The sequence below is a fragment of the Tenrec ecaudatus genome, chromosome 2 (genome assembly GCF_050624435.1).
Source record: "Tenrec ecaudatus isolate mTenEca1 chromosome 2, mTenEca1.hap1, whole genome shotgun sequence".
In the NCBI taxonomy this organism is placed as follows: Eukaryota; Metazoa; Chordata; class Mammalia; order Afrosoricida; family Tenrecidae; genus Tenrec; species Tenrec ecaudatus.
In genome coordinates, this window is record NC_134531.1 from 168,578,568 (window position 1) to 168,593,748 (window position 15,181).

The following is a 15,181-nucleotide window of genomic DNA, read 5'->3' on the forward strand; positions in this document are numbered from 1 at the left end:
ACCAATATAAAACAAATATTTTATTTTACACTTTTGAGCTAAAATTTAAAGATAACAACCCTGCATAAAACTTTCTAAATTACTATCTGAATGGTACGGCAAAATTAGCAGTTGGTATTTAAATAGTTTATAACCAAGAGCAAATTTCCAGTTTTTATGTAAAGATACTTGGATTCTTTTTGCACTGCTGAGTCAAATTATCACTTACTTGGCAATCTCTCCCATGAGTTGCCCAGAAGGTCCCCAAGGATCATCATTCGTTGCTTCTCGAACCTTAGACTCAATCTCTGAATAATTCATAACCACATTGGTGCTGCAGAGAAAAAAAATGCACGCACATACGCACAAAGATTAGCATCAAAACTGAGAAACACATGAAAACTTAATAATGACACTACTGGGTATCCTAATGAGATACCTTTACAGGGTGGGAAAGAAAACATCTTTAGTGCATAGCAACCCTGAGGATACTATAGAACACATTATGGTTATCTTTAAAGAAGATTTTACTCTTCCATTAGTCTTCAAGAATATAGACGAGAGCTGGCACCGGTCAAATTAGAAGGAAAATGAACCAATAGAGTCCATTACGAAAAACAAAGTTGTCAGTTTGGCTTTACAGGCAAGCTTATAGAAATTCTGTAACCAGTAAAGTTACAGATTAGCTTTACATTATATCACATAATACAGCAGTGATAAATCAAAAGTATTTTTTTCAAGAATATTTAACTGTTATCCTTTAGTCTCCCCCAATTCTCCCTCCCCACAAGCCCTAGGAGTGTATTGATTGGGTTGCGCTCTGCAAGGTTAGTTCGGAACCACGGCTCCTCAGAAGAAAGACGGGGTTTTCTACTCCTGTGAACAGTGGCAGTCTCAGAAACTCACAGGAGCAGTTCCCCCCGTCCTATAGGGTCACTGTGCGTCAGTACACACACGAAGGCAGTGAATTGGGGCTTGGGTAAACTATAGTACAGGCTTTCCTCCCACATCATTAGTCACACTAACTGGTTTTACTGGTCACATAATGTTCCACCAAGACTGTATGATCCTGTATGGAAAACATCCCTTGAAAATCCAACAGTGGACAAGAACATGGACTCCAGGTGTCAGACACAACGGAGTCCACTTACTTTGTGAACGCTGCCAAAATTATCTTAATTTCTGGATCTGTTTCTTCAAATGCAAAATGGGAAATAAAAATACTTCAAAATGCTTTCAGCATCATTAAATAGTAATTCCTAGCACAGTGCCTGACATATTAAGTAAAGTGCTCATTAAGGATTAGCTGTTTGTTACATAATGTTACTACATAGAGCATACTATATATTATACAGGGGATACTAAATTGTTTAAAATCAGGAAAGGTACGTATCAGGGTTGTATCCTCTTACCATGCTTATTCAACCTGTATGCTGAGCAAATCATCAGAGAAGTGGGATTATATGAAGAAGAGTGGGGGCATCAGAACTGGAGGAAGGCTTACTAATAACCTGTATGTACAGAGGACATTAACCTTGCTTGCTCATCGTGAGCAGGAACTGAAGCACTTGCTGATGAAGATCAAGGATTACAGCCTTCAGTAAAGATTACAACTCAATGTACAGAAGACCCAAATCCTTACAAGTGGACCAACGGAGAAAAGATTGAAGTTGTCGAAAATTTTGTCTTGCTTGGATCCACAACCACTGTTCATGGAAGCAGCAGTCAAGACATCAAGGGACACAGTGCACTGGGTAAAAATCTGCTGTGTAAGACCTTTTAAAAGTGTTGAAAAGCTTTAAGGACTCAGGTAGATTCGCCTGACCCAAGCCACGTCAATATGCATGAAAAAATTGAACAGCGAATATGGAAAACCAAAGAAGAATCTATGCATTTAAATTATGGTGCTGGTGACAAACAATAAAAATATCATGGACTGCCAAAGGAACAAACAAATCTGTTGTGGAAGAAGTACATCCAGAATGCTCCTTAGAGGCAACGATGGTGAGACTTTGTCTCATGAACTTTGGACATGTTGTCAAGAGAGACCACCCCTTGGAGAAAGACATCGGCTTGGTAAAGGGGCAGCAAAAAAGAGGTAGGGTTCTTGACAAGATGGACTGACACAGAGGCTGCAACCATGGGCTCAAATATAAGAACGATTGCAAGGGCGGTTCAAGACCAGTTGAAGGTCCATTCTGCAGTACACAGACAGGTCACTATGATTTGGAAGCAACTCAGTAACACCTAACAACATATATTGTTGCTAGGTGTTGCAATCGATGTGATAATATGGGTTTTGGTTTCATTACTATCAAATGTAATAATTACCTATTAGAATGCTAAAGAGTAGTATCTTATAAAAATAATGAACTCTGGAAATATCTTAAACTTAAGACATAAAATAGAGAGTTTGGGCTATTAAGCAATCTCTCATGCTTACATGAATTTAAGAATTCAAAGTCACTTTGAGAATAGAGAAATGCAATGAAAATGCGAAACACTATGGCGGCGTTCATCAGACACCCACGGCTCTAACTGTTACTGAACCACTGTTTTAACAAATGTCTCAACATACTAATTTAAATGCTCTACTTATGTCTTAGAAATAAAAATTAGAATTTGATAGGTATTACTTACATATAATAAGTAATAGGAACCTTGTTTCTGTCATGTAGTACTTGATCATAAAATGTTTTTAATTACAAAGGCTTGCTTAAAATTCTTACTCAAATTTCTCAAATATAGGGAAATAAAAATTCCAAATGCATTACAAGTTTCAACTTCTTTTACCTTGAAGGAGGAGACAAATAAACCACACAGGTTCAAATTTTATAAGGACCACTATGCAGAGACGTGATGTGCTAAATTACTGAATAAATCTAGCTTCTAGGTTTATATTCAAGACATTGTTCAAGTAAAGAAAAAAGAAAAGAAACCATTTATTCATTTAAATCCTGGAGAAAGGTGCTTCCCCAAATACCAACGACTTAGATAAAATAAATGTAAATTATTCCCTGGGACTAACATAAACCCCAAATCTCTGCTGCCTCTTTGTAAGATAATCAATGAATGAATTTTCATGAGCATTCAGTAAAGGTTGCACTGACAATAATTTTGGATCTAAATATAGAAGGAAAAAAACAAAATCCACCCCCCCAAGTTTGTCAATAATGGAACCAAAATAGAATCAAAGCAGTCAATGAAAACTTATCAATTTAAGGTGTCACAAAACGATGGATTTCAGAATACTTTTGTTTATCCTAGTGTCTTAAATGCATGGCTTAGGCAGTTAAAAGTGTCAAAATGCAGCTGTGGGAATGAACAATAGCAATTAGGATTCTAATTCACCCAAGCATTTCATTACCAAGAATACACTTGAAATCTGGTTTTATTATTTAATTTGTTGGATAACATGATGAAAGGAGTTAATCTCCAGCCCTTGTATATGAAATATTTTTACTAGAGATTTCATAAATGCTGTCGTTTTTAGAACACTACTTTTCTTGTTCAAACTACAAAAGCCCATGGGTCAAATCAGAAAGGTTCTGTTTCCATAACCCTTCACAAGATTCCCAGTTGAAGGCCCGTGCTTGGGTGCTATGCATTTGGAGAAAGAGATGGCAGAGAGCCAATAACTCAAGGATCTCTTTTGGGTGTTGAAAAGCAATGAGAACCAGGAAGAGTGATAATTTGCCATTACTACAAAGAACACAGTTCTAAAATATATCCACAGAAGGATATAATGACTACAATAACAAAAACTAACAGCTCATGTCCATAAAGAGAGCCGGGTTCTTTTTAAAAGCCATTTTCCAATAAAATTGTTTCCATGAGTAAATGCAATAAATTCCCTTAAGATGAAATTTGATAGCAAAAGAATTCCAAAACTAAGTTTCATTTAATTCAGAAACAAAAGTAAACTACAAGGAAACAAACAAACATTAACACCGTAGAGTTTGGCATTATTCCAGGTCATTTAAAATTAGTTGTAGAAAGGTAAAAATGGCATTTGGATTCTTCCTTTCCCGTGCTTGTCTTGCCCTCATTTCATGCTCTATTATTCATAATCCTGGTGGCCTTAAAAAGGGGAAAACAAGAGAAGCAAAAGAAAAAAAAAGATAAGGATCAGGGAACAAAAACTTGGGCTCAGATGTGCAAAGGGTAGAGCTTCCTGGGACAGATATAACTGTTTTTAAGACAGTATATTTCAGACACTAGAGGGGGTTCTCTCAACAGTTTTTACAACACAAAAAATGCAGACAAAGGTCTTGGATTTGTTAGCAAACAAATTAGGTAGAATCCCCAATCCCATCAATGGCACAATCGGCTTTCGATGCGAAATGCCAAGCGAAATGCATCAGAGCTCAAACAAACCATCGGACTCCAACCCAGCATACGTGATGTTTGTAAGCAAAAGCAGTTTGCTTCTATGGCTCAGTGTGTTGCTAGTACGTGTTGTTTAAACCTTTTGCGGCTGTGTTGCAAGTGTTTTGCTATAATTTTCTTGGTTTGTACTGTTTTTAGATTAAAAAAACATGGGTCCCAAGAAGGAGTTTTTTGAAAAGAATCATCATGATAAGGTACTGGTTATCCGTGTTATCGATATCGTTGATGATAATTTAGTAAACCCTTTTCGAAAACAGCTAAGGAAAACCCCACAGCAGCCTACATCAGACAGATTTTTTTAAAAAGAGAAAGCCAGTCAAGTCCTAGTGAAAAAAGACAAAGGGAAATAAAAAAACCCTTGAAAAGCAGCTACCAGTTCATTTTATGGAAGGTGATTCTGGCCAAACACTGACTCTCCATGCCTCTTCTCCACATCCAGGGCCACAGATCCAAATACTCAAGGTGTGGGCCAGACTGTAGTTGCTAAAAACTTTCTTAATGCTGCATCTCTTATTTAAATGCTATTATTTAAGTCTGAATTTATTTCCTTTGAAATTTCTGTGTAATGTTTTGTATAAAAAGGCAAGATGAGGGTAGAAACTTGGTGGTCGAAAACAGATTAATCCATTTTCAATTATTTCTTATGGGAAAAATTGATTCACATCTAGAATGGATTAGCATCATGGTACGGGGTTCTACTGTATAGGAAAACAGCAATAGGTTCATACCACTTGGACTAAAGAATAGTCTAACACGTGGCTTTTAAACATTTATCGACTGTAAAAACAGAGGTTCTTGAATTGAAAAAGTCCTATATTCTCTTTGTAGTCAATTGTAAGGAAAAGGACGGGTCGATCATTATTAGGATCTTATGCTAAACACCGAAAGTCCTTGGATAATATGTGCTTTTTTATTTACAATCTGTTTCATGATATTATAACATGCAAAAGCACACTCACTGCCACTGAGTCAATTCCAATGCACAGTGATCCTATAGGACAGGGTAGAATGATCCGTCTGGGGTTTCTGCAAACTCTAAATCTACCAGACTAGATAGTCTCACCTTTCTCTTTCAGAACGGCCAGGGGGGCAAACCACTGACCTGTGGCTAGCAGTGCAGTGTGTAGCCCACTATGGCACCAGAGTTCTGCACAATACTTAAAAGGTAACCAAAACACTGGCAACACTGAAAATGCTTTCTGCACACTATTTTAAAACAGCCTGGCAAAGATATCAAAAGAAAACTCCGAACTTGCAAAACTCCTAATGATTGTTACTATTTCTGTCAATCGCCAATAATCTACTTTCAATCTCCCAGGTTTTTGCTTGCATTTAACTTCTTCACATACATACATACCCTCATAAAAAGCCCACAACCAAAGCCCTTGCTCAGAGTCCATTCCAACTCCTGGTCGCTCTCTAGGGCAGAGCGGAGCGACCCTGCTGGGCTTGTTTCTAGGTCTCCCATGGAGACTGAGGGGTTGCTCAGCTGACCTTTGGGGAACAGGCAAGTCCTGTAACCACTGTGCCACCAGGCCTTCTCAGAAGACAAGAATAATAACCGAAAAAGTAAAAGCAGCAAAAAGATATCTAAAAAATACTGCTACATTTTCAGAAGTTTTAAATTTCCTACTTCACCCTGATTACAATTTTGAAAATAACCTTAGCACACATACATATACACAACACGTACTGCTGTTCACTTGATTCCAGCTCACTGTAACACTGTAAGGCCGAGCAGAACGGCTCCTTTCCATTTCCAAAGCTGTGAATCATTATGGAGGAAGGAAGCCTCATTTTTCTCCAAGGACTGGCTGGTGGGTTTGAACCACTGGAACCGGTATGCCACCAGGGCTCCTTTAACAGCCGCAGAAAGTTCTTCTCACACGTGTTTTAGGTTCACTTTGTCTTTGCTTAAGACAAAACAGTATTTCTTGAAAGTGAGTGAGCAGAAGATGAAGCTTCGCTGCCCTGATAAATCTGGATAATGATTTTACATCATGCTGCTTAAATGTAAAGATAATTATAGTACTAGGTACAGTACTAGATAGTTTAGCAGTGCAATTTATATTAACAAAATGTAAGAGAATTAAGTCTAAGATAAAAATTAAATAAAAGAAATGAAGGAAGGAAATGACCAAAGAGTAAAAAAAAATAAATTCCTCATAATTTGAGGTTTCATCTTAAAGTAATTCTCACTTTCTGAAAATACAGACTCTATGAAAGAAAGAATTATTGTTTCTATTTGTACAATTACGGCTTCCAGATGAGTTTGTGCAGTTTCACACTTGCTCCTCACAAGTACAACCCTGTACTGCTCCCTCACTGATCTTTCATGTTGACCGCTAAGTGTTACCACCCTCTCATTCTGCACACGTACTTTCATGCGTCCGTGAGTTTAGCCAATGTTCGGTTAGTCAATGTCAGTTAATTATTTAATTTGTAATTACTAATGCCCACTGTGGAAAAGTTGGATCTGAATCATAGCGTGCCTCTAGGGCAAAGTACAACTGCTCCTTAGGGTTTTCCAAGTCCTACCCTACCCTCCTCTTCTTTAAAATTTATTTTTGTAGCGCAGTGCATGGTGAGTTAGGCTGTTAATTCCAAGGTGTGCAGTTCAAAACCACCAGTTACTCCATGCAAGAAAGATGTACAGTCTTAGAAACTCTGCTGTACTCTGCCCTGTAGGGTTGCTATGAGTCAAAGGTGAATGGGTGGCACTGAGTTTGGGTTATTTTGGATAGAATTTGATGAAAGTAAAAGCTAAACAATGGATGTATGGATTGTTATAAGATCTGTAAGAGCCCCCAATAAAATGATCTTTAAAAAACAAACAAAAAGGTAAAGTACAGTTTTTCTTTATTGTTTGCTTTTAATTAGCAATTGCTTTGTTATTGGTATGAGTTACATCTGTTTCTTTTTATTCTCTTAGAATATTATTTCTTTGCAGCTTTTCTTATAGATGGTCAATGCATCTAAATCTGGAATAACAATTCCAAGTACCATGATTGCCATGTATTTTCACCTTTTCCCCATGAGCTATGTTGAAACCAACAGATAAAAATTAAATGCGATGAAAAATATAAATGTGCTGTATCATAAGCTACATTTATAGGTAAATAAGTATTGTAGTAGACTATGTATATTAATATTTCTAACATCTTGCTTTATTAGGCTTAAATATAGCAAACGTGTGTGTGTGTGTTGTGTGTGTATGAGAGAGAGAGAGAGAGAGAGAGAGAGAGAGAGAGAGAAAATATATGCGGGAGCTCATGGAAAATGGAATTCAAAGATAATGGCATTTTCGGAGGCACTCTCAAAAATGCACGCACACACACACACACGCATGCATGTACACATACTGCTGCTAGTTGCTACTGAATTGATTCCAACTCCTGGAGACCCCGTGTGCAGAGCAGGAAACTCCACGGGGTTTACAAGGCAGGAGAGTGTCAGGTCTTCCTTCGGAGGCGCTGCCAGGCAGATCACAATTACTAACCTCTTGGCTGCCCCATCTTTAACTATCTGTAGCACACATATGTGAGGGAACTTGTGTGTGTGTTTGTGTATACACGAAAACATGTTTTCAATTGTACATGTAAAACCATAGCGAATAATTTGACTATTAATAATAGAATTAATATGCCTTTAAAAGTATAGTATTAGAAGAATGATTCTCAACTTATACTTGTTATTTTGGTCCTCAAGGCTACTGTATTTCTGTAAACCTTGAAAGCACTGCTATCCAGTAAATGAAACTCAGAAGGATCCTGTGTAGCATTTCTAAAGCGGAAATCTTAGCTGCTTCTTTCTCTCTTGGAGCTGAGAGGTTGGAACCTAACCTTAAAGTTAGCAGTCCAATGTTTACCCAAAGATGCCACCCGGGGCCTAACGTTTCTGTAAAGATACTTTTGTAAAACTATTATACTTGGTTGCACTGTTTTACTTGGGTCCATAATCAATGCTCATGAAAGCAGCAGTCATGAAATCAACCAAGTATTAGGCAAATCTGCTGCACAGGACCTCTTTAAAGTGACACAAAATGAAGCTGTCACCGAGGACTAAGGTGCACCTGACTGGCTGCAACAGCAAAGGCAGTAATTGTGAGGGAGCTGCAGTCCACCCTCACCCCCTGCAGTGTTTTGTTTGTACTACAAAGAATCGCTATGCGTTGATACCAACTAAATGGCACCTAGCAACAATCACTTGAGTGAATGTCTACCAGCTGTATGAAAAAACAAAAACTATTGATTTAAAAAATAAAACACAAAGCAGTGAAAAAAATTGTCTTAACACAAATGACCATGTAGTTTATTGAAGAGCTCAAGTTAATAGAGTGTAAGTGTTAACATATTTCATGATATGAGTATAGTGTATTATAAAATAGCCATCGTACAAAACCAAGCAATGATCAATATTGACCAGCACAAAGAGTCCTGGTGGCACTGTGGGATAAGCATTGGACTACCAACTGCAAGCTTGGTAGTTCTAGCCTACCCCAGCCACTCCACTGGAAAAAGATGAGGCTACCAACTCCCATAGATTTTCCGCTGCTGAAGTTCCCTATGGGGTTGCTAGGATTTGGAACTGACTTGGTGGCAGTGGGTTCGGCTTAAGACTCTTTAGTACTGCTACCACCACAAACAGAACCCTCTAAACAAGCAAAGAAGGAAAATATTCTCATTGTTAATTCTTTAGTATGTATGTCAAGGAAATAAACTTACAAAGGATCACATAAATTACAAATGACAACAGACCTTCAAACCATGCTCGGCTTTCCAATTCCAGAGCTCAATTTCTACTGTGCCCCAATATCCTACATCAGGCAATTAGTGCTATTCTGTGACCAAAATGAAAAGCTAGAAATATCACCAGCTAATATGGATGACATCAAATGCACTATTACAAACTGTGTGACTAAAATAACTACTAGGGAATTGATGCGAAAACAGGTATCAACAATAATACAAACAGCGTTTTCTTTCATTTTTATAAATATTAATTACTATTTACCCAACTGAAGGGAGGGGAAAGTTGTACCCAGTAAGCCCTTCCCCACATACTCCTAAAAGGAAGGTCAAGAAAATACCAGTGATGGGGGAATAGGGCACTAATACACCCACGAGGAAGCTATTGTTTGTGTCTCTACAGGAAAGGGACAGAGGGACCAGACCCCAACTCAGAGTGCCAGGGCTTGAGGGCAACATACTGGCATGGAGCAGTGCACTACCAAAGAGGATAATGGGGCCGGGCCCCATTATCAACAAGCTGAGCTATGTTGATCCCCCTCCCCAAAAGCACCTTATACAGAGGACATCATTGAAGATATATGGCCCAGGGAGAGCGGTGGGTCTGTTCAGAGCACATGGGTGTGATCTAAGAGGTGAGAGAGAGAGAGAGAGGACCTCTTCATGGCCCGCCAAGCCCGGTAATGACATCCCTGCTCAAAGTAGCCAGTGTACAGGGAGGGCCGTGGGGCTAAACCCACCCCGAGACATGAAGTCCCTCAAAATTGTTCTCACTCCCAACTTTGCACCAAATTGTTTTTTATTCTAAGGCTGGCCTTCATTACAGACAGTACTAGTGTATCTATACTCACAACTGAACTGTAGGATTTCAAATATCTAAAGAGTTTTCTTTTCCTATTACTGAGCACTGCTGCTTGGTTAGGCGCAATATTCTTGTAAACTCAATGTAGATTTTCAGACTGCACTTTTACCATTTACAAAGAGCACGGAAAGAAATTCTATAAAAATATTACATGTAAAATTATTATTCAGGGCTTGATTTAGGGATAAGGGGAAAAAGTAGATCAAAACGAACACTCTATAGGTGGTAAAGTAAATCTATAAGAGCAAATCCAATTTCCATGCATTCCTGAAAAATTACCTCAAGATTTTTGGGTGTCTTCTATATTATGACATTGAAATTATATAGGCTCCTGATAATCTCCCGCAATCGATGAATAATTAAAGACTCCCATGTAGTTATCTTCTTAAGACAGGTTAAGGCAATATTTAGATTCACCAAGGTTTTATTTCTCAGGTCTGAAATTTCCGTATAGAGTATTTTCATCATTTCTCATAAAACACTGATTCCATATACAAAACTATCACCAAGCCTGATGAGATTATCTTTAATTTACGTGACTTTTAAATTTTCTGTTAATGATCACTTTCTTAAGACTCTGCCACATGTACTGCTAGGACTGGAGGTTGGCTTGTTCAAGTCATTTTTCACAAAGAAATAGTCATCATAGCCCAGAGCTGGAGAATAACAAAGCTCAGCAGCAAGGTCAATGCCAGTGAGTGGCTTAGCCAAGTGCCTTTATCTCATATAAATAAGTTAAATTTGGATAATAAAATTTTATATTATTACTATTACAACTTTCTAAATTAATTTTAAAAATTAAACCTTTGACCAGAAAAATCTAAGACTCTAGCTGGATTTGTCAGGTAGAATTAGGCAGTGGGGAGGAGAGGAAGCATTAAAGAACTAGAGGAAAGTTTTATGTTTAGTTGGTGCTATATTGCACCCTGACTAGCTCGTCCCTTCCATGTGGGCCTTCTGTAAGGAGATGTCCACTGTCTACAGATGGGCTTTGGGTCTCCACTCCCCCTTCCCCTCATTCACATCAATATGATTTTTTGTTTGGGGTCTTTGATGTCTGATACCTGATCCCATTGACATCTCATGGTCACACAGGCTGGTGTGCTTCTTCCATGTGGACTTTGTTGCTTCTCAGCTAGATGGACGCTTGTTTATCTTCAAGCCTTTAAGACCCCAGACGCTATATCTTTTGATAGCTGGACACCATCAGCTTTCTTTACCACACTAGCTAATGTACTGGTAAGAGCTCGAAACACAGGGAATCCAGGACAGATAAACCCCTCAGGACCGATAATGAGAACAGCGATACCAGGAGGGTAAGGGTAAAGTTGGGGGTAGAAAGGGAGAATCAATCACAATGATTGACAATTAACACCCCCCTTCCCGGGAGACGGACAACAGGAAAGTAGGTGAAGGGAGACAGTGGTCAGTCTAAGACATGAAAAAAATAATACTTTATAAAATATCAAGGGATCATTGGGGGAAGGGGGAATGAGCTGATGTCAAGGACTCAAGTAGAAAATGATGATGGCAACATACCATATGTACAAATGTGCTTGACACAATGGATGGATGGATGGATTGTGATAAGAGCTGTAAGAGCCCCCAACAAAATGTTTTTTAAAAACAATAAAATCGAGAACCGATCTCGGAGATCTATGTGTAACCTCCTCTCTGGGAGATTGGCAAGGGGGAGGCGGGTGAGGGGAGACGCCGGGGAGTGTAAGATAAGATATAATAATTATTTATAAACTATCAAGGGACCAGGGGTGGGATCAGGGAGGGAGGGGGATGGGGGGGGGGAAAGGGAAACCGAGCTGATTCCAGGAACCCAAGTGGAAGGTGAATTATGAGAGTGACGAGTGCAACGAATGTATAAGGGTGCTTTGCTCATTTGATGTATGTACAGATTGTGATAAGAGCCTTATGAGCCCCAATAAAAAGATTAAAAAAAACAGCAAGAAAAAAAAATAAAATCATTAAAAAGAAATGGAAAAAAATAGAAGAATCTGCTGCACTTTACACAGGAAATAGTTAGATGGTATGAAATGATGAAAAAATGTTGAGAATTTCTATCAATAAGTAACATCCAAATCACACACTTTCTTCTTCTAATCTCTAAAAATACCTACCGTGGATTATCACTATTCCAAAAAAATAAAAAAATCTTTACCTAAACATTTGAAGCTCACAAACTAGCATTCTAAATGTCCCCAAACTTCAATTTGAGCATTAAAGAAATACCCAGTCCCCTACTTATCATCTATATTAACAAATATTAATCATTTTTCTTAAGGAACCCAGGTAGTATAGGGGTGATATGTTGGGCTGCTAACTACAAAGAGAGCAGTCTGAAATCACCAGCCACTCCTTGGGAGAAAGATGAGTTTCTACATCAAGAGTTACAGTTGGTGCTACCCTGTCCAACTGGGTCACTGTGAGGTCACAGTTTGATGGCAGTGAGTTTGGGGTTTGCTCATAGAAAAATCTAACATCCCATGAAAAGTTCCCGTGTTAATTGCTACCATTGGATGGAGGAAAACAAACAAGACTCACGTCTAAAATTCAGATTCCTAACAACTGATATGATATTCATCATCTAATTATAAAGTGGTCCTACAACAATTCAAAAAAGTAATAAATCTTTTCATAATATTTTTCCAGAAAAATCATTATTTTAGGGTTTGCACAGAATTCAGTTACAATAAATTACATCAAATAATCACTAAACCCTCCAAATTTAGTTCCAAGTGACAATATACTAGAGTAGTATGTATATATAAATTGACAACTGAAAAAAAATTAAACATTATTAGAAACAAATTAAAATATCTCATTTTACAAAAAACTCATTAAATGTTTACAGCCCAACATCAAAAGCCTTCTGGGAAACAGTAAAATCCACATGTAATTATTTTAATGATTCAGAAAATACAGGAATTGATCCAAAGCAACCAAGAAATACTTAAAACCAGGATGGTGGTGAAATTCTTGTCCCTCAAGGTCTGTTGTTTAATTCTGCTTTCCAAAATGCACTAACTTCTTGTTCGCCACGAACTGTGACTTAAATTGGCAACTTTTCAAGAAAATAGTTTTAGTAATTTATGTAACAGATGTACAAGGGGAAATACATGTATGAGATAAGCCAAGAAAAACATCCTGATGTCCACAACTAAATTATGGCTTGTGGGAGGAGGAAACTGTAAAATGATTCCTTACAACTCCAGTGGTTAGCAATCCCGAATAAAACGGCTCATTTGCTAGCAGCCCCATTCAGACACAACCAGAGTCTGACTGCAGGAGCTGCTCCAAACATAGGGCTGCGCTCCAGGAAAAGGTACACATTCATGTGGTCCACAGTGGGCTCCATCTAGTAGGCCTAGTTTGTATAAAAGCAATGTAATGTATGTGATGATTTATTAGAGATTATTAGGGCCTGACATTTTTGTCTGCTATATACATCAAGAGAGCTTCAAAATGTTCATGGGAAAATTCCATTTTCCATAAACTTTTTGAAGCCCCCTCCTCATATGATTGTTGGAGAAATCACTCACTCTTTGCCTCAATTTCCCCATGTGAAATGCAGTTCCTTTATGAGATGGCTTTAAAAAGCTGAATTGAAAGACAAATGGAATTCTTCAATAACCTTTCGAAGCCCCTGGTATAGTGGGGATATGGATATATATACATATATATATATCACTTAGCATAAACTATTAGCCTTCTGCTATTTTATTTTTACCAAACCATCCAATCAGTGTTGGCTCATAGCAACCCCTATGAGTTTCCAAGACTATAACTGTTTATGGGAGTAGAAAGCCTCGTCTTTCTCCCGTGCAGCTGCTGGTGGTTTCTAACAGCTGACTACGTAGATAGTAGCTCAACACATAGCCACTAAACCACAGGAAGACATTCTTTAATGGTCTCTTAATAAGTAGATAGGTACAGATCTTATTATACCTACATCTCATTCACTGTTGCAAGACTTTATAACTAGCAGACAATCTGACAATGCTGAACTCAAAGATTTCAAAGAGAGAATTGTATTCTACAGAAAGAACTACTCCTTAGAAAACATGCCCCAAAGAGGACCTGATGCAAGGGGCTTAAGTGGAGAGCAAATGCCTTGAGAATGATTGGGGCAGGGAATGTATGGATGTGCTTTATACAATTGATGTATGTATATGTATGGATTGTGGTAAGAGTTGTATGAGTCCCTAATAAAATGTAAAAAAAGAAAAGAGAAAAAAATGATTAGGGCAAAGACTGTACAGATGTGCTTTATACAACTGATGTATGTATATGTATGAACTGTGATAAGAATTGTATGAGCCCCAATAAATTGTTTAAAAAAAATAAAAGAAAAGAAAATATAAAAAAAGAAAACATGCCCCCAAAAATTTGAAGAAAAAAAAAGAAAGAAAACATGCCAAAGACCAGGAAATGAAAATCATTAGAAACTGGACACGTATCCATTACAACAGGACTCTCCACAGAAGAACTGTGATCTTATAAATGAAGTATTATTTTGGTGTTGATTCACTTTAATAATCTGTTGTATTCACAAATAACAAGATCGAATTTTCAAATTGCCATTTCTCCTTTAATCTGACATCAGCCAGAATAACAAATGAAAAAAATCTGTTGTAATAATGGAAAAAGCTGAAGACCAGAAATAAAAACATCAGCATAAAGGCAACTGATTTTTGATAAGGGCCAAAAAAATATCAAATGGGAAGATGTCCTCTTTAATAAATGGTGTTGGAAAAAATGGGTATCTACCCGCAGAAAAATGAAGCAAGACCCGTACCTCGCTCCATGCACAAGAATAAACTCAAGGTGGATCACAGACATTGAGGCAAAACCCCAAATAATTAGGGCCATCAATGAGGTAATTGGGACAAACCTGAGAACCCTGGCACAGGGAATACATAAGCTATCAGAAATAGGAAAGCTTACAAATACAGGAGTCACAAATTGACAAGTGGGATATACTGAAGATAAATCACCTGTGTACATCGAAAGAATTCACCAAAAGATTAAGAAGAGAGTCCAAAGACTGGGAAAACATCTTTAGCAATGACACATCAGACAAAGGCCTAATTAATAAAATCTACAATACTTTGCAAGCTTACAGTAACAGAAAAACTACCCACTGTGGGCAAAGGATTTGAACAGAAGTTTCACAGGGGCATAAATCCAA

The 15,181-nt window shown here is 37.8% G+C and overlaps 1 protein-coding gene across 2 annotated transcripts in view; it reads right to left on the minus strand.

Moving 5' to 3' along the window:
• The window catches only part of CLINT1 (clathrin interactor 1), a 78,474-nt gene that overhangs the window by 31,450 nt on the left and 31,843 nt on the right, over positions 1–15,181 (minus strand). For both annotated transcript variants that reach the window (XM_075541899.1, XM_075541900.1), the window contains exon 2: positions 209–313. In XM_075541899.1, the coding sequence (XP_075398014.1) occupies positions 209–313 (105 nt within the window). The remainder of the gene's footprint in view (positions 1–208; positions 314–15,181) is intronic.